General features: G+C 37.9%; 1 protein-coding gene across 1 annotated transcript in view; it reads left to right on the top strand.

Annotated features, from left to right (window-relative positions):
- The window catches only part of LRP2 (low density lipoprotein receptor-related protein 2), a 136338-nt gene that overhangs the window by 16839 nt on the left and 92619 nt on the right, over nt 1-26880 (top strand). Inside the window, exons 2-11 of the mRNA XM_009325415.1 lie at nt 2669-2776; nt 4988-5110; nt 7620-7736; nt 16444-16554; nt 16676-16789; nt 18041-18157; nt 18981-19124; nt 20550-20669; nt 23015-23143; nt 24835-25004. Coding sequence (XP_009323690.1) covers nt 2669-2776; nt 4988-5110; nt 7620-7736; nt 16444-16554; nt 16676-16789; nt 18041-18157; nt 18981-19124; nt 20550-20669; nt 23015-23143; nt 24835-25004 — 1253 coding nt within the window. The remainder of the gene's footprint in view (nt 1-2668; nt 2777-4987; nt 5111-7619; nt 7737-16443; nt 16555-16675; nt 16790-18040; nt 18158-18980; nt 19125-20549; nt 20670-23014; nt 23144-24834; nt 25005-26880) is intronic.

Raw genomic sequence — 26880 nt, 5'->3', positions numbered from 1 at the left:
AAATCAGAATTCTTCAAGTCTCCTAAGTTTCCAGTACTTGTTTTTAGCAGAATATGTACAGTTAAGTTTTGAGAAAATGGTCTCTGTAGTTGTTTATAGTAACAAACCTGGTTATTGCTGACATCATTATTTTTCTTTCATTCTGGATATTTCTCCTGGGTATTTGTAGCAGTAATTTTGTAATCACGCATTTTCCCCTGATTACTTTCTCCTTTATCAAAGTTAGAATAGTTTTTGTTTGCAGTTGAAACAAGCTTTTTAGAACCTTGGTGAGAAGTGCCCTTGATACTGGAGATTACTTTTACTTCTTCCATATTACTTATTTTCAAAGATTGTCTTTTTAATGAATTAACATCATTATCTGCTATGTAATTTTCTTTGTTCTAAAGATAATATAAAACAGTGATAAGTGAAGTATCAGTCTTTCATATTTTTTACAGGTGTTTCAGAGCTCTTTGCCTTCAGTTATAAGAAAGCATGGAAGATAACATTTGAAAAGCCTAATGCCATAATTAAATGAATTATACCAGGTCTGCTGAAGAATTGTATAAATGGACATTGATACAGCGCTTACTGTATGTAGGTGTGAGCAACTTAAACTGTAATTCTGCAAAGTATTACAGCGTGTAGGAGAACTGCATGATTTGCAGGTTTTCTGTTAACATTCGGTTACCATTTCTCATACTGTACAAAGGCTGCTATGTTTATAATGCTTTCTAAAAAGTTTATCAGTGTTATCTCATTTTTATCACTTTAAGGGTATGTTTAACTATAGTAACTTAATACAAGATAGGCAAAATAAATTAGCAGTGTTGTACATAGTGCTTGAAATTTTTTTGGCTAGTTATTTAGAAATAATATGCAAATTGCTCATATTGTTTGTTTATAAGCATTTGTTTCATTAGAAATTCTAATCATGCGGATGCAGATTTAATTCTGTATTGTAACTTCTTTTTAAGTAAGTGGCTATGAATATTCCAGTGGTTTTGAATAGCAATAATATATACTAAACATACAAGCAGATTCAGTATTTGCTTTGCATAGTAATTCCAATTGATAAATGGTGGTTTATGTGTTGTGTTTATTAGAGCTTTAACTGCTAATCTCATATGGAAATGTTGCTTTGTAGGGCAAAATTCAGCGAGAGGGCCTGGGATTCCAGAGTGAACTTGTACATTCCTTCAGGGCATTTTTGCAAGGGAGGTTGTTGTGTTTTAAAGGTAGTTGATAAGAGACCTGCACCACCAACCCCAGACCTGCACCACCAACCACCATCATGCATTAGTCTATAGAAGGTATTTGGGTGAACATACTCCTGTACCACTCCGTACCACCATTTATCCAAGTGAAATTTTTGACCATTTGCAGGATACGTTATAAATCAGGATGTCACTACCAGACAATCAGATTTGAACATTCCTTGCATAAAGTAGCTTGCCTATATCCCTTAGGAATACATCACTTAACTGTGTTTATGTGACAGTGTTGATATGCCTGGTTTTACATGAAAGTTAGGGTAGCATGTTATTTATGTCATCATGAATTCAAAAAGTAGGTGGTTGTGCTTTATGTATACTGAGGTTATCTTCTCTGGACAAATCACTCAGAATAATTGAAAGATGGAGTTTTATCATATGGCTATTAATTAAATCAGGAAACAGGATTTTTTTTCTTCAGACTTGGACTTTGCTACTACCTCAGACTTTTTCAGTGTTCCCTTCTCTGAGGTGCTGACAACAGATTAACATGAAACAGAGCTCTGTTGAACCTAATTATGTTATAGCTCATTGTTCTGGGGACCTATAAAACTGTTCACTCCCTTTTTATGAGGCTGTAGTCACAATGAAAGGCCGTAAACAGTGCGTTTTCTCTTTCCTGTGGGACTGGAGATTTCATTAGTTGACTCTAATAAAGGCCTGATCCAGCTGCATTTACACCTGGGAATGAATGCTTCTTTATCAGGTCTTAATCCTTAGTAGGTCAAGCAGGAGGGAATGACAGTAGGATAGCTTTTGATCAGCCATAAATGTCTGAAAGCTTAATTTCTTTTAAAATTATTTGCTATGCAAATGTTGACTGAAGACATGCTTTCCTGTACTTCAGAGGAAAGATTTTAAACATTAGGGCATTATTAAAAACCAAAACAAAACTGAGGTCTTTCTATACTTTCAATCAGTCACTGCTGAAACAAGATTTCCACATCAGCTAAGTGGATTATTATTATTATTATTATTATTAATCCTCAGAGACTCTGAGGAGGACTAATGTTTAGCATGTTTAGCCCTTAGAAATAATGTGGAAGATGATGCCCTACCTTTATTTAAGTCTATACTGTTGCTCCTCTGAGACTTATCTGGGTTATTTTTCCTTTTTTTTTTTGTTTGTTTGTATAAGATACAAATATTAAAATTATGGGAATTTTCTAGCAATTTAGTTGGGAAATGTCCTGTAAGACTTAGAGCTGGTTCTTTTCTTTTTTTGGTTGACTGGGTGTGTAGAGATCTTTTTTATATATATACTTATTTATATTTTTATATTATCATAATATTATTTTCTATCCATGCCGTAAGGTGATGGATAGATTACAGTTGTTTGACATGAATGCACTCCACTGTCTGTTCATATGTGCTGGTACTGCTAACCTACTTGTTACTCTGCTTTACCACAGGGTGTGAGCGGGGGCAGTTTCGCTGTGGAAATGGTCGCTGTATTCCTGCAGATTGGAGGTGCGATGGGGCTAGAGACTGCTCGGATGATACAGATGAAGCTGGTTGTCGTAAGTGAAACAACTATAGAGCAACTTTTTTGTAATATAAGAAATACTGAGATCCCAATGTGCTCAACTGTACCTGTGGTACAAGAATGAATATTGGAAGGAGAGAAAACTACCAGTTGTCTTGAGATGCTGCAGAATCTGCTTAAGAGTCATATTTCTTGAGTCCATTGGCTTTGGTAGTCAGAAAACCAAGTAGCGCTCAACTTCTAACATGACTTAGCCTTCTCTTAAAAATCTGAGTGTCCAATAATACCGCTTCATTTGATAACTAATGTTCTAAGTAGATGTAGAAATGTATTATATTCTATTACTGCAGTAATCCTGAATATCGGATGTACATACAGCTACCACCAGCATAACTTGAGCTCCAAATCTTTGGATCTTTCAGGCCCTAGACAACAAGCTGTACCTACTGCACCTTAAGTAGAGTCTTGGTTAGTTGTCTAGAGTTGGTCATGTTATCCTCAGTGCCAGCAGCTCAGGGACAACAATTGCATTCAGATGGGCTGTAATATCCATTCACAATGATTCTCTCAAGATGAATGTTAAAAAGTTGTGAAAATGAAGAAATTGCCTCCACAGTCTGTTTTCAGGAACTCGCCTGCATTTTATCTTCTGGGTTCTAGTGTTCTTTGAGGTCTTGTGGGCTGGTGCAGTTATCAGCCCACGTATAGGTTAGGCCAGTTTTTGCCCCTCAACTGATAGGGAGTGAGAAAGACTAATTTATGTTGATTCTTTTCAGACTGGATTGTTTCTTTGCTGCTTGACCCATATAATAATTGGAGGTCATTCACACAGCTTGGCAGTCTGATTTGTTGCTTAGCACTTTAGTTAGCTCCAAAAACCAGTGCAGTTCTGGATGAAGAATGCCTTAAACTGGCAAAACAAAATGGTGTTGTCCTATAGCTTGCTATTTCAGCTTAGTTCTGAACTGCAACTGGGAAGAAGTGGTTGGGCTTTGAACAAGGAGTGGGTAAAATTCATGTTGACTTTGTGAAAGATAAAAAAACCCCCAAACCCCGACACTTACTACATTTGTCATAGTTCTAAGCATGAAGTTGAGTTGTTCTCATTTTCATACATGTAATGAATTAGGAAGATGAAAATTAAACTTCTCAGGTTTTTTCAATTAATTGTACTTTTAAAAACAATATGTTAATGTGCTATAGGTAGTGGGGCACGTAAGTGTCTAGGAAGATAGTTTTAAACTGTTTAAAACTGGCTAAGGTTAAAATTATATTACAAGATTATTCTGTGGTTCTTAAAACAGGAATCGAAAAAAAGTGTGCATGAAGTGCATTGTCTGTAGTATGTAATGCATTTTTATCCCTCTAATTACTTTACCTCTAATGTAATTTTGTACTTCTCAATTCTAAACCTACAAAGTGATTTAATTTTCTCCCTTGATGCTTTGTTTACATTGTTAGTTGTGCTTGCGTATCATCCCATGAGCACAAAGTGTTTCTAGTTGACTTCGCAGTACTGCAAAAACGTGATCCTGAGAAAAAAGATGGTTGAGACCAGAGTCCTGTCTACTGGACTGTGTTGTGCTAGTGATTCTTCCCAGGAGCATTAACTAGGGATGGAGTAAGCTGTAACACAGTTTCAAACATTTATTTTTATCTTTCTCTCTAATGGCTCCCTGTTGTTTGGCTATTAGAAAAGTACAGAGTGGAACTGGGACAACATTATTCAGATTGTTCTGACCTGACCCTCACTTTTGCCTCATGAATTCACAGAGAAGAGTCATGAGCTTGTTTTGAAAGACCTTCTTCGTACCAGGGATAGAGCATCTGAGGTGGAGTGAGAGCAATTGAACAGACGTCTGTGAGACTAGGGAAGCTAGTATGGCTCCATATATAAGTGAAAAAATAGAGGCTCTGCCAGAGGGCAGTTCAGAGCCTTAAGCTTTTGCTGTGACTTGCCTTCTAGAGGAGCCTGTGTCTCCAGAGAGGATGCAAAACTGAAGATTCATACGCAGGAGTTCACTAAACTAAATTTTGCCTTTGAGCACCCTTCTGCTGGCCCACTTTCCCCTCCCTGCTCTGTCCATTTCCTTTGGTTTGTCAAATGCTTCATGTTTTTAAAAGAAGTCACAGTCAGTCGACACACTTGAACCTTAACTCTTCTTTTCTCTTATTTAATTGTTTTCTTTGAAAGTGCTTTCCCAGATGTCTGTGAAATGCAATTTTTTTTCATTGCTTACACTAGCACAACCTACCTGTGAGGGAAATCAGTTTCAGTGTCAGACTGATGGCGAATGTATCCCACAGTCATGGGTTTGTGATGATGAGGAAGACTGTGAAGATGGCTCAGATGAGCATCAACAATGTCGTAAGTATTTAAGTTCTAATGTTATACCAGCTTTGTGAAATAAGGTATTTCACATAGCAGCATATTGAGAACATACAGAAACAAGCCTGCTGTAAGTACAGCTTTCACCAGAAAAGTCTCTCTAAAGCAGTTTCTAGAAATTAAATAATCTGAAATCTAAAATAGATAAAATACAGAAAATATGTCCAAAAAGACATCTCCAGGTCTTGAAACCTGAAAATTACTGATGTTTCAGTTAATTAAAAAGAGAAAAAAAGGAGACAAATATACAGTGCATATTAGTTTTATAGTTGATACAATATTTAGTAGTTCCAAAAATGATGAAATGATGTTCAAACATGGTCTTAGTCACAGAAAAAGCTGTTTTATTCATTGCATAACAAAATTCACACTGGTATCTCAGAATTACAAAAAAAAAGTTCACTTCTTCAGAAAATTTTGAAATTTATATGTGTACAAAAAAAGGAGGAATTATCAGTCTCTGAAGTAAACATTGCTAAAGATTCTTGTACCATCTTCAGTGATGCTGTTTAATGGCATTATTATTTAAAATGACTGGAGCTGTTCTTTCTTATGTTCATATAGAAGAAATACAAAAAGTCCTGGTATGGGGTGAAAGTCTAGTCTTTCATTATAATTTGGACAGCTTAAACTTAGGACATAATTCCTATTAGTATTTCACTTTAATATGCTAAACAGTATGTTAATCATGTTCGAATTGCTGTTTTAAACTGAAGTGTTTAATGTTCTTGGTATATTTTAGAGCAAAGAAATCATTTAGCAGCCTAACTGCCATAGCCATAGGCTCTTTCTTTTTTCAGTATTGATAGCAAGATAAATACTGATGATAATAAAATGTTACTCTGATTTTTGAATTTCATGACTAAGCAGTTTAAGGGCTACATACAGTTAAGTATGTGCTGAAGTGATGAACAGTGAACCAAGATGATTATTGCACCAAATTACATTCTCTGTGTTACTGCATAAGACAGGAAGAACAAGTGTTGTAGTCTTCTAAAGAACAGATTTCCTGCTACTTCTAGTATTAGAAGTTACTTTAAGTGATGAGGATAAGATTCATTTGTTTTCCTTTTGATTCTATGTATAATTTTTGGATAACTTCTTTAAACTGAACAGCTCTGGAGCTGCTCACTAACCCCCTTGATTCTGGGGAGGTTCACAGGTTTAAGTTTTGGAAGGATTTTGCTCATAGACTTGATCTGTGCTTTTATATCTTGATACTTGTTCCCACTGAGGATGGAAAAATTGGAACTAAGGTTAACTGCCTTTTGCTCCCCTCTTCCTCTGAGAAGGTGTCAGCACAACTGCTGGTTATGTTTTAACTAAAGAATCTGTAGGTACAAAATGCAAAATGAGCGACAGCTCTGAGTTGACTTTTGAACTGGGTCACTGTAACATCGTTCTCCATGTACTGGTTAATCATGAGTGTTAGTAACTATACAGTGGCACTGTGCTGCTGCTGCTGCTGTTTTTGAGTCATCTCCTGGTATTTGTCCTTATTCTTCTGAAGGGACTTTTTATCTCTGTGCTTGGGAATCCTGGAGGAGCTTTTCCTTCTTGAAACATTAAAAATTTTTCCTGAGAAATATGGCTGACAGCTCTGGAAGTCACATGCAGAATTAAAACAAACTTGTTTTACTTTACTGTCTTGCTCTTGGTTTTCCTCATGACTCTAGTATCCCAGTAGCTGATCTTACCTTGGGAACACTGCTGACAGAAGAATGAATAGAGGGCCCCTGTAAAGCAGCAGACCAGATGCCAGTGTATAGACTGGGATGGTGTTGAGACATAGCATGAGTTTGAAAGAAACAAATGTGCAGGTGGCAGAAGGGAGAAGGTAGCAGTAATTTCACCCTTCAGCTATATCTTCACAGATTCAATTAGTTTGTCTAAGAACAGAGTTTAATTTAGCTGTAGTAGAATCAAAGTGGAATTGCACAGTTTTATGTGGTTGCTTTTCACTGACACAGCTGTCACGAGAAGAGACATCATCATTCTTGATCCTCTATTAGTTATGAATGTAAAATATCCCTGACTGTTGAGGCTCTGGCTGTATTAGAAAGCAGTGTTCCAGCTCTGCTGTGTTTACATTGTGGCATTCTAGTTGACCAAATAACTTAGTTACTGACAGAATTTGACCCACTAATCAAAATAATAGAGAAAACTTTAGAACAGTGAGAATTGGTAATTTAATCTTTTAGGCAGAACAATTATAGGGAGATAATTTTTAACCTAGAGGTCAACCCCTTCAGTGGAGAAAAGCAGTGACCTTGCATGCTACAGAAGGCCTCATAGAGCTATGTTATCTGCCATGTGCTTGTCAAGTGTTCTTTAATCTCCTTGAGTACATGAAGGTACAGGGAGAGAAAGTCTTATGCTAATATTTGTGAGAAGGATGGAGTAGTTAAAGAGGAAGAGGGAAAATATTCTTCTGCATAAAAAAATCTTGGTTGATGTAAAAGACTGATTGAGCGCCTGTTTCTTGCAGCGGGAAGGACATGCTCAAGTCAGCAGTTCACATGTTCAAATGGACAGTGTATCCCGAGTGCATACTGGTGTGATCGAGTAAAGGACTGCACTGATGGAACAGATGAAAGAGTCTGCCGTGAGTCTTAACTTTTAGCACTAGATCTAGTTTCATGTCATCTCTCTGTGGCATTTTAATAAATTTGTAAGATTAAAGGGCTTGTTGATGGACAGGATGACCACAATATGCTTCTTGTTACGAGAGTTTCATTTCAGATTCTTTTGTGTATTAGAGCTGATGTTCTGATACGGATCCATTATTGCAGAACTTAAATGGAAACTGCTACCATTGCATCAGGGCTTCTTGTTTGTCATTGTCTGAAAAAGAATTAATATTGCATTGGAAAAAAGCAACTGTGTTTAAATGCTTAAAGCCTTGGGAGACTCAGAGCTAACTTTGCCAAATTTTTTCATATTCTTTTTGCTTACTCTTTGCTTATGAAATCACTGGTAACTATAGCCTGTATAGAAAAGCAGAATTTGACCCCAAATCACTTCTTTGAGGGACTTTGACCCTTTCAAAAGCATTTGTATTCTAGACTGCAGTTTCCTGTGGAGATGAAGCAGCATTGGGTCATGTTGTATTCAGATAAGCTGTTTATATTGTGCCAACAAAATGCAGATGGACAAGTAGGATTTTTCAGTCTAACTTCAGAGTTGAGGCTGCTTGACTGTCTGGTGACAGCCTCCTTAGATCCTGGCCTAAGTTGAATACTGGTGGAAAGGACAGGTGGCCACAGAATAGAAGCCACACTTTTCAAAGATGTTTTTGCCTAATACCTACACAACAGTATGTAACAGCATGTAACAGCATGTCTGTTCATTGTTAGTATTAAGAAAAAGCTTTACACATCATGAGTGGTATGTAACATATGAGCCGCTATTCCAGCTGTTAGAACTTAGTGTGCCTTTGGGAAAACAACATAACTGTAAACTTTGCTCAGAACCAGACCTGGGGCGGGAGGTGGGAAAAGAAGCTAGGATGCTAAGGAATGGATAAAGAAGCAAGAAATAAAATATTGTTAATGGCTGTGCTTAGAGGAAAAAAGGGCATATGCACATGCTGCATAAAGGAAAACCAGCATATTATATGGTCAGCCAACTGCTAGTGCATTCTATCCCTGAATGTGTATTTAGGGGATAGAGTAGATAGAGCCACTCACAAGTGACTAAAATGTACACTCTGTAGAATAAAGGGTGATTTAGAACTATATGGTACTCTGGAATAAAAGGTTGCTGAGACAGCCAGCTTGGAACTTTTCCATATGGTAGACCCACAGCCAGTTCTGAAGTCACCAACACAAATGGCTAAAAGCCAAGATCCCAAGTACCCCATATAATTGCTGGAAGAATATCTTCTGTAGTTTGGCATTTTTACTCTTAAAGTTTAGAAGAATAAAAAAGATTAGTAGCTTAATTTAGCAAATCTATGGCACATTAAAAAAAATCCCGAAGAAAAGATATTTGTTTAAAAAATGCATTATCTGTGAATTAAAAAAGAGGAACTGCTCAGCACCTGAGAAATCTGTGAGTAGTCATTGAATACAGTGTGGAACAGCCAGGTGAAATGGTGTGATCGTTATAATGCAGTAAATCTGTGGCAGACTGGGAGTGGAGTCCTAAAGACAATACTCACAATTCTTTCTTCAGATTAGAAGCCGCCGTGATGTTTTAAAATTGAAGTGCACATTTTATTTCATGTTTAACATTCTCAACTAAGGAAATTAAAAAGGCAGTTTGGAAAGGGGCCTCTAGATACCTTAACAGTAGCGCTCTACTGCTGTGTGGGAAACCCAGTCATTGCTGCACCAGCCAGGAGGCCCCATGACTGTTATGAAGGCAGCATATTTAGCCCCAGGGAGAGGGACTGCCTCATATCATTCAACAGCCTCTACTCTGGTTTATTAGAATATGTGTTGACAGTCCCTCTAAGACAGAAGAATGACTGTGACTTGGAACATTGAAAGTAGGAGTGTTGGACTAGTTTAAAGAAATGTGATGGTGCTGAAGACAAGAGAATCAAGAATCATGTAATGACAAGACCCTTCCAGAAAGGCTGGTTAATTTTATTGCCTCTCTGTCTTCGCAAGGTCTGGAACTTTAAACGGAAGCCATAAGATAAAATCAATAATTTAGTGATTTTATGATTAACTATACAGTACAGATTAGTGTGTTAGACTTTACTGTTTTGAAGCAGATTCTAATACTTGCTTTGAATATTAATTTTTCCCACTGTTTCATCCATTTCCTTTTCCACACTATCTGATATAAACAAATGTAAGAGGAATAGCACTACTTTGGCCTTTTCCTTTGTCATTATTTTTCCCTTTTATTTCATTTATACTAAAAGGTTTCATAAATAAAAATGAAATATCCATGCACGATGAAAGAAAACAGCTATTAAGAATTGATTCTGTTATTTCACAGAGCATAACAAAATGCAAACTTATCATGTCCGTTTACTTATGCCTTGTACTCACTGATCTGTCTGGAAGCAGATTTAGATTGTAAAGAAGATAAAGTTTTGTTGCTGAATAAGTTACATTATTTAAGAAACTAGTCAAATGCAAAATGTCACCAATATGAAGTAACTCGGCAATTAAACATGTAAAAAAATAGAACAAAGGAATTCAAAACCTTAGTCCATTTTACTGCTAATGGGATTAACAGCAAGGGAAAACTACCCATGCAGAGGCTAAGATAAACATCAGAACAATGTTTCAGCTACAGGTCATGTAATTAGTGCATTGAAGCTGTTTTAATTTCATAAAATTGTGGGGGTTTATTTTCTTTAAATATATATATCAGGTTGTTTTTCCAGCTTTTTTAATAGCCAGCAGCTAGCAAATACTTTCATTTTAAAACTTTAGAAATGTAGAATGAAATGGCAGGCTATTTGGGGTAGCAAATACTTTTGGGGAGTAAGCAGCCTATACTGGTGTCATTTTTCTGTGTTACATACTTTATTTCTTTCAATTAAAGGTAGAATTCTCTCTCTTGCCTCAGCTTCGTAGTTGAAAAATGAAAATCCCAGCCATGTCCATTTTGTTTTGCTGTGACTGACAGAATAACCTTCCTGGATACAGCTCTGGCAGCTGAGCACTGCACTGAGGCCAGGAGAGAGAAAGGGGAAGTATTTTAAAGACATGTTGTTTGAGGCTGATGGGCTGAGTGCAGGTGCAGAAACTCTGGATTTTTAATTCTAATTTGGATGTTGAGTTGCTGCCATGGGTCAACTGCCTAACCTGTTAATTCCTGCCTCTTGCTTGCTACACTAAATAGCTGTTGTGGTCAGAAAGTGGGCAGCCAGGTCTGGGATGAATTTGCGGAGATCAGGGTGAAAGTGAACAAAGATCAAGAACTGAAGAGATCATAACGGATGTAGTCCAAGGAGGAAGAAAAGGGCCATGGTCAGAGGCTAATGTTCTTGATGTTGGACAAATTACATATAACAGCTACACGACAAAGCTGAAGGAAATATTTCCATGAGGGAGAGTTTGGGACAGGGAAGAAGCAAAACTGGAGCAAGGTAAGGAAGGCGGCCAAAGACTAGAGTGGCAGGGATCAAAATCAGGAATTAAGGCCAGGAATGAGGGTCTGGTCAGCCTGCCAGCTCTCAAAGCATCTCTGCTATGAACACTCTCTGATATCCTGTAGCTCATAGGACTCGGGCTTGGGGTAAGTCTTCCCCCTGGTGTCTCTGATAGGCTATGAGCTGTCTGGGCAATGATTTGCCCACTGTGAGGTGGTGACTCGTGGCAGTGAGTCAAAGGGTTTTAATTAATTTTATTTTGTAAAATGTTTTGAAATGTTGCTGCAATAAAAGAATGACACTTGGAAGTAGGAAATTGCCCCTTTTTTTTCTTTCTCCTTCTTGTAACATGGGTCAGGGTTACAGAAGGTTACACTTCCTGACTGTGTGACAGAAATCGGTGTCTGCTGAATCAAATACCAGTTGCAGCTGTTTCCTGTTACTGTTTTTATATGGATTTATTTCCAGCTTGCAGAACAAAAGTGTTAGGCAGAGAGCAAAATAATGCAGGTTTAGCAATTCCTGTGACATAGCTTTCAAGCATCTTCCACATGTGTACATTGAAACATGCCATTTAAATGTGTTTGCAACTGTTGCCCCAAAACAGTTTGTGGGTTACAAGGAGCAAGGTGCCTCATCTGTCATTTGTGTTGGTGTTTGCCAGTTGTTTATATTTTGCAACTGAAGTGCTGGCATACCATGGGGAGACAGATTGTGGAGAAGTATTTTGGCTAAGAAAAAGAGATGCCTGAGAGGAAGGGGAGAGAAAGAAGAGCTCCCTTTCTTCCTGAGCACTGGAATGAATGTAGCTGGATTTCCCCCTGTTTTCACAAAGCTCGTATTATCTTCTAGGAACTGTAATCACTAGGAAAAGATCTCTTCTTTTCAGTTTTCTGTAATTGGCCAAAGGTTCTTGGGAGGGAAAGATAAAGGAAACAATGTTCATGTTGGAGGCTCTTCACAATTAAAAGCAAGGTGAAAGAAAACAGTGTTTATATTTTTCTGTCCCTTCATTTTTCTCTCTTAATCCCATGTTCACTCTTACACTGTCTCCTTTCACTTTCTCCTCTTGTACAGCTGTATTCTCAGACCTCCTTAGATGCAAACTACCTACCTTGTTGTCCTTTTAACTCAGAACCTTATCCTTCCTTTTTAGCTCTTTCTAATCCATCTGTCACTGACCTAGAAAAAACCAACATGTCCGAGTCCCTGGAAGAGAACCCTTCCTTTGGTTTTTACATAGTTCCAGGTCACTCACAGAGCACTGACACTTTTTCCACTTGCCCCCTAGAACAGAGACAGTATGATCAGCTTCTCTGATCAGTATCAGTTCTTGCATAGCTATGGGTTTTTATACGCAAATGCATTGCTCTGGGATCAGGTGCATACAAAGAAATCTTAATTTTTAAAAAAAAGTCAAATAAAAGCTAGGAAACATTTATTGTGCAAGCCCCAAATGCAGTGACTAATGTAACACCTTCCCACTTAAATTCAAAATGTCATGATACTCACTTTCCAGACTTTCTTTGCTGGGGAACTTTTTGTTAAACTAGATTGTATAGGTCTTCCAGTTTAGGGGATTCATCCCATTCCTACACTCCCCACTGCCAAGATCCAGATTCTTCTTCTCCTATTCAGAACTTTCCATTTGGTGATAGGGAGTAGAAGAACTCAGCTCACTCATTGCTAATGTTTTTTAAATTTTGGAGAGAAAGAAAGGGAGTTTAATTCCTGTTTTTTCGCAACTGCAAGGACAGGCACTCCTTCATTTTCAGATATCCTAGTATTGTTATAAAGTTCTTTTTTGCCTTCCTTCATTCTCTCAGCATCGACAGAGTCCACCACAAACACAATGCCATAGGTGAATCTTGTGTGTGATTTCCACAGGGGCCTTAGCTAGAAGCTGTTGGAAAGTGTAGCGCAGTTGTTGGCCCTCACAGAAGCCAGCATTTCTTGCTTGATTCTTGTATCTTTGCTACTTCTCCTCCCATAAAAGTGTGGATGGCTATCCCAGCTACTGTCCTGATGGCACAGATGCTCCTGAACCCTGCAGTGCATTGGCTACAGTCTTTGGTGTAACTCACAGCTTTGCCATTATTCATGAGGATTAGTTCTTAATGCCCCAAATAATTAAAACCATTTTACTAAAATAATATGCTGTAAGGTACAAAGAGTACAATGTACAATGCACAATGCAGTGAAAAATATCTTTCAGATCAGTGACAAAGTTGTGATCAGAACTATGATTTACTAAGCTTGGTCTTTAGACAGGGGATTGGGAATGGGATTACCTGTACAGAGTTTAAAAGTTAAATTCATCTCCATCAGGCTTTTCAAAGGATGTTCTTGCTTCTGCAACTACAATTAAAATAAAGAATCTGTACACCAAGTGGATTTGAAAAGAAAATCAGGAAAAAGAAGTATTTGTTCACATTCTAGCAAACCACCAATGTAGTCAGAATGTGTATTTTGAAGTGTCTTCAAAACATCTTTACTTATTGTCCTGCTTGGTATTTTTATAATGATTTGCATTCATACACTAGATTATATAATATAATAAAGATTTTTCCAGGCTGAGGACTTCTCCAGGCTTGCTGCAGGAGAGAAAACTTTGACAAAGTCTCACTTCTTCTAAGGGAGTTTAATATGAGCTTGAGAAAATCTTATTACTGACTAGATCCTTAGTTTGCCTGGGCATTCTTGAAGAAACAGGCGAGACAATAGGTTCAGCTTCCTATTTGTTTGACATTCAGTCCATCAGAAATGGTTTGGAACATCACTGAAGGTATTTCTGTGGGATATGAAGAAAGATGAGGAAAATTACAAAACTGTCCATTATAAATCCCCTTAAAAGCTTTCTCACTTCAGTGCAGTTACAAAACAAATACCTTTTATTGTTCTTTTTCTTGTATGTGCCCCATAATACTTACAGTACTCTTGTACTGCCATAGCTGTTTCCTGCTATGCTGTAGAACTCCTGATGGTTCCTCCCTGTGATGGCTTCTCTGCTTCCAGACAGGGAAGAAGCATGGATTCCACAGTGAGCATAAAATGTGGCCCCAGGTCAGGCCTGCCTTTCTTCCTGTGGGCAAAATTAAGACTTCAGAATCCATGTTGTTTCCAAAGCTTTGAGTTGTTCATAAGCCTAACCCAAGCAAGAAATGGATGAGATGGCTGTGTTAGAAGGGAGTTTGTGTGATTGAGAAGTGGGGCTAAAGGATGCTAATCATGTTTAGGGCATGTGTTGGCATTGTCAGTGCAGGCTTTTGGAATGCAAAGTCTGGGAACTAGCACCAGAAGGCCACAAGTAGGAATGCTGTAGCTGGAACCCTGGTAATTTGCAACTACCATTTTCTGATTAGGCACATACTGTTCCTACCTGCCAGTTGTGGACTTATATTAATTGCAGTGAAAATGAATGAAATTTAAATGAATCAATCAGGGAGATAGTCTGACTAGACTTGTAGTGGACATCAACACAGCTATTTATGCTTTCGTGTTAAGAACTTAACAGTTAAAATCATGTAAGCCTATTCCATAGGTGTCTTGGTTTTGGCTGGGATGGGGTTAATTTTCTTCCTAGTAGCTGGCATAGTGCTGTGTTTTAGATTTAGCATGAGAATAATGTGATAACACAGTGATGTTTTAGTTGTTGCTAAGCAGTGTTTATACTAAGTCAAGGGCTTTTCAGCTTCCCATGCTCTGCCAGTGAGGAAGTGCACAAGAGGCTGGGAGGGAGTATAGCCAGGACAGCTGACCTAAACTGGCCAAAGGGATATTCCATACCATATGATGTCATGCTCAGTATATAAGCTGGGGGGAGTTGGCCAGGGGGCAGCGATCGCTGCTCAGGGACTGACTGGGCATCAGTCGGCGGGTGGTGAGCAATTGTACTGTGCATCACTTGGTTTGTGTATTATTATTATTATTACATTATTATTATTATTGTTATTTTATTTCAATTATTAAACTGTTTTTATCTCAACCCCCATCCCAAAGGGGGGGAGGGTGAGCAAGCGGCTGTGTGGTGCTTAGTTGCCGACTGGGGTTAAACCACGATAATAGGTCATTGAAGTTTAGTGGGAATGTGATGATATATAGAACAGCAGAAGCGAGGAAAACAGTTTGCTACTGCCTGGAAAAATTGTAGCTTTTTGGAGTTCTGCTTGAGTAATTTTATAATCCATGTTTTGAATTCCAAGAGTCTGAATGAAAATGTGCCTAAGTGAGAGCCTGCTCTATCTGCTTTATTAACTCGTATGAAAGTAAAATGGGATAAGAATTGAAACTGAAGATCTAAAAGGTGCAAAACGAAATTTGGTTATTCTGTTTCTTGAGTTCCATCACCTACCTGTTTTTCCATATAGAGGCAAAGGTTCAATAAACCTCACTTCTAAAAATAGCAATTATTTGCTTTCATACTTGCCATTTGCCTGAAATAAGTAATTTTTTTGTCTACACAGCAATGAGCTAAACTAAGCTTATATTCTCCTACTCAACTCTAGCACGTGCACATGCTTAATTTGTTGGATAGTTCCACTGAACTCACTGCTTGTATGCATAAGTATTTTCAGAATTGGTTTTGTTTGAAACAATCCCTTGTGTTGGCCTGTAGGTCATCTACATAAGTAGAACAGCCAGAAACTGAAAAATCATTCGTTCTGCAGAATCTTTTTTGTTTTGGGAAGGGGAAAACAGGTAATAAAAAACAGAGGTCCCAAAATTGATCATAGACTTGGAAGTTTAACACCCTTGGCTTAATTAGAACAAAACCATAAAAACCTGAAGTCTCTGAGTTTGAGGACTCATGACATTCTAAGAGGACCTAGGAACTGTAAATTTCAGGAACTCCTTTTCTACCTAAACACTTTTATTAAGATCAATAAAGTGTAAAACTGAGGTGCAAGTAAATAAAATTACTGTTCACTGCTTGCTCTTCTTTTGTGTTGCATTGTTTTCTATCATATTGTAAACTGTTTGGGTTGCAAATCTTTTTGGGGTGTGGGAGGCATCTAATTTTTCCCTTGTTTCATGTGAGGTTTTGTAGCATCTAGCTAGAGGATATTGTTAAATATCTGTTGGAGGAGACAGTATACTGGATAAATGGATTGTTTGTCAGTGGTAGTACTGGAAGTTTTGTATTCCTTTGTTGTTTTCCTATAAATCAAGATATTCTGTTGACACTGGATATATATGACTCATTATACTCTATAGTCTAACATTCATGCTAATTCTGAAGGATTTCTTGTTGTAGACTACCCAAGATGTGAACAGTTATCATGTGCAAATGGAGCATGTTTTAATGCAAGCCAGCGATGTGATGGCAAAGTTGATTGCAGAGATTCTTCTGATGAAGCTAATTGCAGTAAGTACCACATGCAGAGTGATCCCAAACAAATATGCTTTATAGACCCTCTTTTAAAGTTAAAGATTGTAGTTTTCTGACAGATTTTCTGTATGTCTTTCTGTGCTAAAATCTCTTTCAGCACATGGATGTACCAGTACGCAGTTTCAGTGTGCTAATGGAGAATGCATCCCACGAGCCTTTATCTGTGACCATGATGATGACTGTGGAGATAGGAGTGATGAAAACTCTTGCAGTATGATGTTTTTGGTTTTTTTTTCCCACTTTCTTTAACTGTTTTATTAAGAACTGGTTCAAGCAGATAGCAGGAAGTAGATTGCTTGGCTATACAGCCATCAAAAGCTAGACACTGTTCTACAAGGACTTTTTTGTATGGAAAGATGAAAATGGTGCTGTTTTGATAGACTTTTTTCAGGTTGTCTTTGCTGCTAAGTGCCTGGGTGTGTGGTTACTATTTGAATTTGCTGGATTCAGTGACAGTTTGCTTCTTAATACCCATAGTTTCACTTCTTCATGTTGTTGTCATTTTCTTCATTTCAGCATGACCCAAAGGTAATTCTTCCACTCTGAAATCTCAGTTAGATACAGCATGCTATTGTTTTTTGTCCAAACGTGTTTGGCTCTTTTTCACATTTTTATTTTGTGATAGATGGAGTGGATCTGCTAGAATTATTCCCAGTGACTATAATGTACAACTTTACAGACAGATAACTGAACAGATAGTTGTCCTTCAGATGTTCATGTAAGGTCTTTAATTGACTATTCCATTATGGAAATTTCTTGCTCATTCTTTTCTTCACGATCAGGGTATCCCAAAGTATTGCATCTCCAGACAGAATCATGGCTGTAGAGTTATCACTTGTGTGAGCTATATATTAAAAAAGGTCGCCCCTTGGTTATAGGATCTAAGTTAGTTTTGTATTCTGCATTGCAGGAAGGGCACATGTTGCCATTTAGTTGCTCTATCCTACCAAGGACCTCACACCAGTATGATTCCACCCACCCCCCTGCCCCCCAATATTTCTCTTTTATATCTTTGGCAATGCCTGTCCTTTGGAGGACCCACAAATGTTTCTGAACTCTTAGCAGGGAATGCTTCCCAACCATGGAGGACTTCGACATATATGTTCATTGGTTTTTTTACTCTGTTTCTCTGAGTACAAGGCATACAAATATTTTACCACCTGATGTCTTGAGTATCTTCTCCTTGTCATGTCCACCTTCAGGAACCTTGTTAATAAGGTGCTGTGCATCTAGTTGCACAATTAATTAAGAAATTTAGCCTTCCCTTTCATTTCTGTAAAGAACCATAGTATTCTAAAATAAAGTTCATACCTAAAACCAGAGCAAACCAGCAGTGTTTACAATATATACAAGATATGGAACTGGCTCAGTTTTTCAGGAGAGATTATAAATGACTATTCATCTACAAGACAACCTTTTGGTCACGTAGAGTAGTTTGATTTTCTCATGTTTCTTTCCTTAGCTTACGCAACTTGCAGAGGCAACTTCTTCACTTGCCCAAGTGGCCGTTGCATTCATCAGAGCTGGATATGTGATGGAGATGATGATTGTGAAGATAATGAAGATGAAAGAGGATGCGGTATATATTAATTGTAACTTCTAATGATGACATTTTCAGAGGAAGACCTCACTAAGCTACTTCTATGAAATTTTGACCAACCAAGATGTTCCGCATTCACTTTAATTCTGTGAAAACCTTAGAATTCCATCTTCACCTGTTGTTTTTTTTTTTTTTTTACTTATGCAATATTTTTTATTGTTGTGTGTGTGAGAGTTATTGTGGTGGTACTGAGTATGATGCAAACTAAGTTTAGCATATAGCAACATCTTTTTGTCTTTTACGTCTTCTCTTGCATCTTTTGTTTTTTTCTCTGTGGAGATTTTTCAGGTCATCTATTAAGAGACATGAGGCTCCTAATAACCAAAATCAATTGGTTGAAAATGAAAATAACTCAGTTCCTGCCAAGATTTGTCATGCAAGAAACAGAAATATTCATGAATGAAAGTGTGGGATTTTTTCTCTTTCATTGGCTTTTTCTAAGATGAGCATTATTCTCTTTGTCCAGACAGCCTTTGCATGTTCTGAAACCACAAAACTATAGTTCCATTTCTGGTGCACCAGCTAGTCTAAAGCTAAATGGTTTTACTGTTTCTAACAACACAGAAAACTAAAAGGATTCATGTGTCTGCACAAGTATTGTTTGCATTGTACTTTGAAGGTAAAAGAAAGCATGACGAGGAAGTATATAGATGATGTTTCTTTTATAGTCTTTCCCAGCTGTGTGCAAGAACCAGAAACTGAATAATGAAGGATAGAGATGCTTTGGGAAGCTGTTAGGGAAGATATTCTAAGTATTATTTGAAACATACTCCTCAATTATTCTTGTTTTTCTTTTCCATAGAAAGTGGTCGCCATGAATGCTACCCGGGAGAGTGGGCCTGCCCTGGGTCAGGGCATTGCATTCCAATTGGGAAAGTGTGTGATGGGGCTGCAGACTGCCCTGCAGGGGAAGATGAAACTAACATCACTGCGGGCAGACATTGCAGTATGTATTAGAATCAAAAGCATACACAGAATAGCAGATACATCAGCACTGATATCTCTTTATGTTCACCTTTTGTCTCCTAAACAATGCTGAAATTTTGGAAGCTCACTATTTTTATTGGCACTGTTTTGGCTGGATGGTCTGAAAGAGGCATATATGCTGCCAACAGACCATTTCTTTTGTAAATCTGTACATGAAGTTTCACAAATAAGGATTTTAACTCACTCTCCATATCCTAAAATGTGTTCAAGAAGGCAGGGAAAGGTGTGCTATATGCCTTTTTTGTTTAAATATCTGTGTTTTTCCCCTTTTTATAAGTACGAAGGAATGTTGTGTACTGGTTGGAACAGAGGACTGAATTAGTGTATCCTGAGCCTTGGCTAAGTCACTTAGATTAGATTTTTCAAAAATACCTTTTCACCTGGGATGTCTGGTTCTCCAGTTAGTGGTATACTGGGTTTTCTCTGTTGAAGGCAATGAGCATGCATAGTTCCTGTTAATTTCACTCTTATGAACATTGATTCCCTCTGAGAATCAGGACCAGGGTATTTTACATTTTTAATTTCTAGGAAGAGGAAAATTCCTAATAATAAAATCATGCCTTTTGGAATAGAAGGAGAGAAAAAATAATAGGAAATTAAACCTTATTGTAAAAAAGTGTCTCTTGCTTTGCTGAGTGGTTTAGTAGTAACATCAGATGTGGACTGCAAAGCAAGGCGTTTAACAGAAGAAATTGAGGAAAAGGAAGATGGAAAGGAAGGAGGTGGAAGTCAGCAAGTGCTTTACAATCATAATTTGATCACCTATCACTGAATTGTTTATTAGGTAGTAATACAAGGAAAGGGAGAAGTGGTGAAGGGAAAAAAAGAAGAAAGAAAGAGAAGAAAAGGATAAAGAAGAGATTCTCCATGGACACAACCCAACCAATATATTCTAATATATTGGAGTAATATACATTTTCTTCTTAATATAATGTAGTAGGGTTTTTCTGCATAAAAGAGTAAAGGATGAGGTTACGTGCCAATAGATGGAGCTCGAGGATGTGTTGTTCACAAGTACGTCTTGTGAAACCAGAGAAAGGTATGGTGCATTGCAGATGGCTTCCTCTGTGCAGCTTTTTACATGGCACTTACCAGTGGTGGATCATATAAGACTGATGCTTATCCTTTAACTCTGTTCTGAAAACCTATTATAAACAGTATTATCTTCTGTCTTCCATTTCCTTGCCTGCATGTATGTAAGCATATGTGATTTCGTGGAACTTTATACATAATTTCTTGTGCAGGTTTGTTTTAAGAAGCTGTTCCTAAAATTGTAGACTCATCATAGAAAAGACTACAGCTTTGAAACTGTTTGTAAGGCAAAAAGCTGTTCTACTGATAATACGTGTAATTGTATTTCTGAACTATTTTATTTCCTTTTTAGACATATCACACTGCGCTGCTCTGAGTTGCCAGTATCGCTGTCATTCATCTCCATCAGGAGGGATGTGTTATTGCCCTGCAGGATATACAATAAGTAGCAATGACAGTCGTACTTGTATTGGTAAGTGAAGTATAGTGATTGCAGGTATCTAGTACCTTCTCACAGCTCATTGGAAAAGTTTGGACTCCAGGAAGGCGAGGAAGTTCCAAATGGGTAGATGTACTGGCAAATAGAAAATCTCAAGAGTCAGCAAAAGAACAAAAATCTAAGTAGTACAATGGCAGCATGGTGACACAGAAACAAACCAGGGAGATATCATAAAGATCTCTTCCAATAAAACCGTTAAAGACATAGTGAGAGCATGATTATGTTTAAAAAGATTTACTCTTGGATGGCTGTTTTATTATCAAATTTTTTTACAGGTCTTTTAGTGGTTAGATGGAGAGAGTTTGTTTCTGCTCCAGAGATGTGTGGTGGTGTATGCCTGGAAATGATATTCAAGTGTTTGGTAGTTTTTGAAAGTGGTTGTGTATGAAGACAGTAGAACATTGTACTTTAAAATGAAAAGGGTGCTTTGTATTTGCACTATGGAATGGCTGTATCTCCTGTGACATTCCAGTATGTACATTATTTACATGAAAATGAAGAATATTTGCAAGAATGTAAAGGTAAGTAAGTGAGGTATTTTGGTGTTGCATTTCTATTCTGTAGCTGCTATGGCTTGCTAGCACAAACCGTTGGTAGGACAACTGATTTATCTCTGTAACTGGAAATAGCGTAACTTCAGAATCATGAAGTTAAGCACTGCCTAATAAAAGAAACTGGGTAATCTGTTACAGGTTTTCAAACCAAGCTTGGTGTTTGTGCTATTGAAAGTATTCCAGATGCTCAGTCTCTAATGATATTTCTGTATTTTTGAGAATACTGGGTGGCCTAGGGCTCTATGAGCTGCAACGATAGCATGGTTGCTCTTAACAGAGAGGAGGAATCAATGCACTGACTCCAGGCACAAAATTTACTTTGTTCTTTCACTCTTACGTGGCAAATACATGAAGGACACGTTCGCAAACCTGGTGCAGTCTCAGTGAGTCTTGTGTTGTTCTTTGACTGCCCTCTAAACCTAGCTATCTGATTCTGGCTTGTAAATCTGAGTCAATGTATTTTGCCGAGATCTAGGCATATATTTGTTGTGGGAGCAAGAATTGTCATGGGGCAACAGCTCACAGTCAGAGGTGTATAATTCCGGATCTTAGTTTAAATCAATGTTATTGGTTTAAGGCCAGAAGAATGAAACTATAGTGTTAGCAAAGTGTATTACTTTTTGAAACCAAAATCTTTTCAATTTGTCTTCTCTTCGTTTGCTTCTGGCTTGCTATATACTGAAGGTTTTTAACACATATGGAAGCTGGAAAGCTACTGAGAACAACATTTTTTCGGTACCAAAATGTACTATCTAGGAAAGACTTAATTTTCACTTATGTGTTAATAAATGTTTAAAACCAGAAGTTCCAGTAGGAAGAATATTTGAGATCTCATTTTCTCCTTTTTTGGCGTTACAGTAGAATTACCAGTTTCCAGCAATGTAATGTACTGATTCTACTCAGGTTTTCAAGTGAGGGAGGTCAGACTTTTAATGTCAAAACCATGTCTTAAGTTGTGTCAGAAATATCCTGGGCTTTAAGTAACCACAGACAGGATGAAACACCAGACAGTGTTCAGATCTGATTTTTTTTTTTTTTGAAAATCAGAGTTTTAAAAATCCTTGTTTTTAAAAGATGACTAGTTAAATATTTCACAATTTTAGAAGTAAAGATTCTGCAGCAACCCTGGAAATTGCTTGTAGAGCCCATCTGTGAGAACTTGCTGGGTTGTCCTAGCTGCAGACTCTATCTATATGGTGTTTTGCATGCCAAAGTGAACTACTTTGTACTTTTTGCTGGCTGGTTCTGGTGCACAGCCAGCTTTTAATTGGAAATCAGACACCTGTTAGCATGGTACCAAGTCTGAGCTAATAAACACTGTCTTTTAGCAGGACTTACTAGCTTGAGCACTGCACTAACGTAAAGGTAGGGCTCCCCTTCAGAGTGGGCTTAAATCCAGCCAAGTGTGTGTATGCAAAGTGTACAGATCTGTTGCAGGAAGAATACTGCATAGACATATTCTGTATTGTGGAAAGTAGACAATGACATCCCTTGCAATGATTTTTTTCCTCTTCTCCTTTTTTTTTTGGGGGGGGGGAAGAAGGGCATGGGTAGGTCCTTGGGCAGCAAACATCAGTTGTTTTGTTATCCAGAAATAGAAAATGGAAACATTTGTGGAAAAACATACAAAACCTCTTTTCCCATGCCACAGTTTTGCAAACAGATATAAAGCAAGCAGAGAGGACAAACTTGCAGCTTCCCAAATGTAATGACAACCCTTTTATACAAAGCATTGTTTATAAATATGCCTTAATCACTTGACAGATTTTGATGACTGCAAAATGTGGGGTGTCTGTGACCAGCTGTGTGAAGATCGTGTGGGACATCACCAGTGCCACTGCGTGGAAGGTTATTTCCTAGAGCATCATCGGCATTGTCGGGCCAACACTTCAGGTTAGTGTGCAGTAGTGCAAGTCTCCTGCTGTTGTTGGACTAATAGATAGAGCTAGATAAAATGGGGCAGTTCGCATGACTATGCCATACAACTGTGTTTGATTTTAACTTAACTCTGGCCTTAAGGACTTAAGGTCAGGACAGCATTCAGAACATCAAAAAATATCGAGAGCTGCATTTGCTGGCACCTGTAGGCTGGTGGAGCTGAGTGCCTCATCAGGGCTGCTTCTCCTCAAAACAATGTCTTCTGGCCTCCAGTGCTTTCTCAGCATTCCTGACTTCTGCAGAGTTGGGACATTGTTGCCAGAGCCCTCCTTAGTAGAAAAAGTCTTGCTCCTGTGGGAGGCAGTTTCCTGACCTGCTCTCTGTGGAACTCAGTGGGATCAAGAAATCAGGAAACCTCACTTTTTCTAGAAGGACTGCGCCATGCAAGAAGATGGTTTTGCTGAATGGTGAGCTCAAACACTTGCCTGTGAGAGAAATGATGCTCCTGGCTTCTAGTGTCCCAGAGTCTGAACTCTGCAAGAATGCTTGCCTCAGACAGTGTGGTTCCCCATCAACAGTAGGCAGCTGCTCCTGGTTGTTCACCTCCTGCTCTGTTCTGAAAGCAGGCCCTAGGAAGCCCTTCTTTGTGGAGATGTAATAGCCTAACAAGCTTTTGTGTGAGTCAGGTGTTCCTGCCTGCAGGAACTCAGTGGGAATGGGAGTCCCTGCTTGGCATAGCTGATGTTCTTGCTTCTTAGAGAAGCATGAACTGCCCAGTTCCCTCCCCCTTCCTTCTTTCTTCAGCCACGTCTGCAGAGCAGTCATCATCTCGCAATTTTCTAAGTATGTCCTCAAAAATAAGGAGTTTTTTGAGTTAATGAAATATGCTTGACTGTTTTAAGACATGCATATGCCAGCACTGGGAAAGATTGTTCTGTTTCCAGAAAAATTCTGTCTTTCACAAGAAGCTTTCTATTCAAATTAGCGTGACTTTTGGGCCAGTGAGTTGTTTGTAAAGTGTTGATTTTCTATCTTATTAATGAGGGAATTTCATACCTGCTCTAAATCAGTTTCCTGGGATTCATTTTTCCTTTAACTGGGGAGGGTTTTGTGTAGGGTGAATAGGATGTGGACTTAAATGTATTCTTGTCAGACTTACACTGAGCCTTTCAACAGGCATCTACTTTGAAAGTGAGCTTTCCTTCAAAGACTTGCTGGAATCTCTCTTCTATTGTAAGATACAGCAAAGATTTTCTGATGAGATGAGAGAATGAAGAAGGTGGATAGGATAGAGCAGTACATAAAAAGATAAGAAACATGGCCTGCCTGCTAGAATCAAGGAATATCTGAATCTCATGGGGCAGAAAAATCTTAAGAAAGTTTATATTTTGATTAAGGGAGCTAAAGCAAGGGAACAGAAGAGTAGAAATAGTCTGTTGGAGTTTAGATGCACAGGGGTTTTGTAAAAGTTTTACCTGGTAGGGCTTTAAATACATATTCCTGCCTGGTTTGCCTCAAGTCTAGAAACCAAAGGCAAATCAAAGCAGGTTAGTACTCACATAGAAACATTTATACAGATTGTAGTCTGAGCATCTATTTAAACCTTTGTGTCCAGCATGTATGAACCAGTGTGTATATATTTCAATGCCCCTTTGCAAAATAGCTTGCCTGCAGAGTAGTCATATATTTGTTACCCCTGCTTTTAGCTGGTGTTGCATCAATTATTTTTTCCAATGGCCGTGATTTACTGATTGGAGATCTTCATGGAAGAAGTTTCCGTACTTTGGTGCAGTCACAGAATCGCGGCGTTGCAGTTGGAGTGGACTTTCACTTTTACCTGCACAGAATCTTTTGGACTGATACAGTGCAAGATAAGGTGGGTAGAAATTTCAAGAAAAATATATTTTTGTGTACGTGGAAGTAGAGAACTGCAAGAGGCAGAATGTGTTGATAGGCCTTCATTTTTGAGAGCAGAAGCTGCCTGTATTTTTGTTTTCTAACAAAAAAGCTCCTTGAAATGTTTTATGTTAATGACTGCGTTTTTCAAGCTATACTATTACATGTGACTTATTAAACAAAGAATCCTATTATATGGGAATGTCTTGAGCAACTTTTAATTTTACTTGAGATGGAGTCCAAAAAACTAATTAAGAGAAATAGTAGACATTCTTTCAAAACTGAGCAAATTTTTCTTTGTAATTTTTTGAAACATGATCATTTAAAATGTAAAAGCTGTGTGCCTTCCAAGTTGATAAAAATCAGATTTCTTCATATACTTCAAATGGCACTGTAATTGAGCTTGGATAACAAATATTGACAGTATTTTGTGTAATGAGCCAATATTTTGTTACTTTTTTTTTTAAGAGGAAATATTTTAGCTTCAAGATACCGTAAAACAGAGTAATTTTAAAAAACAGTCTGGAGACCCTTGTGAAAGTTGGACTTCGCCCTTGTGCTTTTTCTCTCAGCATAACTTAATGAAACAAAAAAAGTCCTAGGTCAAATTTTGGAACTCCACAATCTTCATCCACATGTTGATTGTCATGCAGAGTGAGGGAGACTCCATGGCCTGCCTCCTGCTGACACCACGTATGGATCAATTTCGTATCACTGTTGTTATTCTGAAATGTACATGTAAGCTGTAAACTATAGTTTCTACTACAGTCCCTGGTTCTGTTGGGAAGCACACTGCATGGCTGTCAAGGAGAGGATTTGTATGCACAATTTTTGACTTGTTCACAATTCTGGCATTTTTATTTTCACTGCAGTGGGTTCCCATTACTGCAATTGCATTGACAATGGCTGAATTAAGTCAGGGTCAAATCTGAACTTTCATGATACAGCAGATTTATGCTATCTCCGTAAAAGGTATAAACAAAAGATAATATGGTTTTTTTCACTGCACACCCCAGATGGCCAGGACTGCCTTTTTATCTGCCCCAATATAGTTAAATCCTAATTAATTAATTAGGATTAATTAATCTAATTAAGTCCTAGCTAGAATACCCAGATGAAAACAATGACACTAAGAATTTTCTTATATGATGCATATTTCCGCCTGATGTCTTAAAATAAAAGTATTATTAGGGGATTTGTTTTGGTTGTCTTTTTTTTTTTTTTAGGTTAAGATGTAAACTAAATGAGAAAATTGTGGGTTGTGTTCTGTGTCATCTTTATCTCGTTTAGTGTACTGCCTGATAACCTAATGCCCATAAGCTCTTCCGTCAACAAGGTTTCCAAAGAACAGAATAGACAGTTAAATGGTTTGCTTGATTATTATTACCTGGACCTGAAGAATATTTAAAATGATGCAACTATTTCAGCTCTTATTTTTCTTGCATATATTTACTTGTGGTAATCTGTATTTTCATTTAAATACATTCCAAACCTCGTGCTGTTGTTCCAAAAAAGGGATAATGATTCCTGGCTTTTCATATTACCCAGTGTTATAATCACAATTACTGTATATATAAAATTACTGTGTTTATATTGTTTGCTTCATGTAGCTCTGAGCTTGCTTGTAAGATAACAACGCTATTTCTTCTTGAGCATGATGCTCTTAAAATTAGCCTTAAATAAAGGAGACTAGAAGCAATGCTGAGCCTTCTCCTTTCTGTTAGGACAGAGAGCTTTCCCTTTTTTTCTTCACTTTGCAATTTCCCCATAGTGGTTGGTGCAGTAAGAGCTCCCCCTCTTGCTTCTGGTCGCTGATGAGAGCTTTGCTAAAGCATGTTCATTTGTTTTCAGTTAAT

The sequence above is a fragment of the Pygoscelis adeliae genome, unplaced genomic scaffold (assembly GCF_000699105.1).
Source record: "Pygoscelis adeliae isolate BGI_AS28 unplaced genomic scaffold, ASM69910v1 Scaffold106, whole genome shotgun sequence".
In the NCBI taxonomy this organism is placed as follows: domain Eukaryota; kingdom Metazoa; phylum Chordata; class Aves; order Sphenisciformes; family Spheniscidae; genus Pygoscelis; species Pygoscelis adeliae.
Note: the sequence above shows the minus strand (reverse complement) of the source record. Positions and strands in the feature narration are given on the sequence as shown.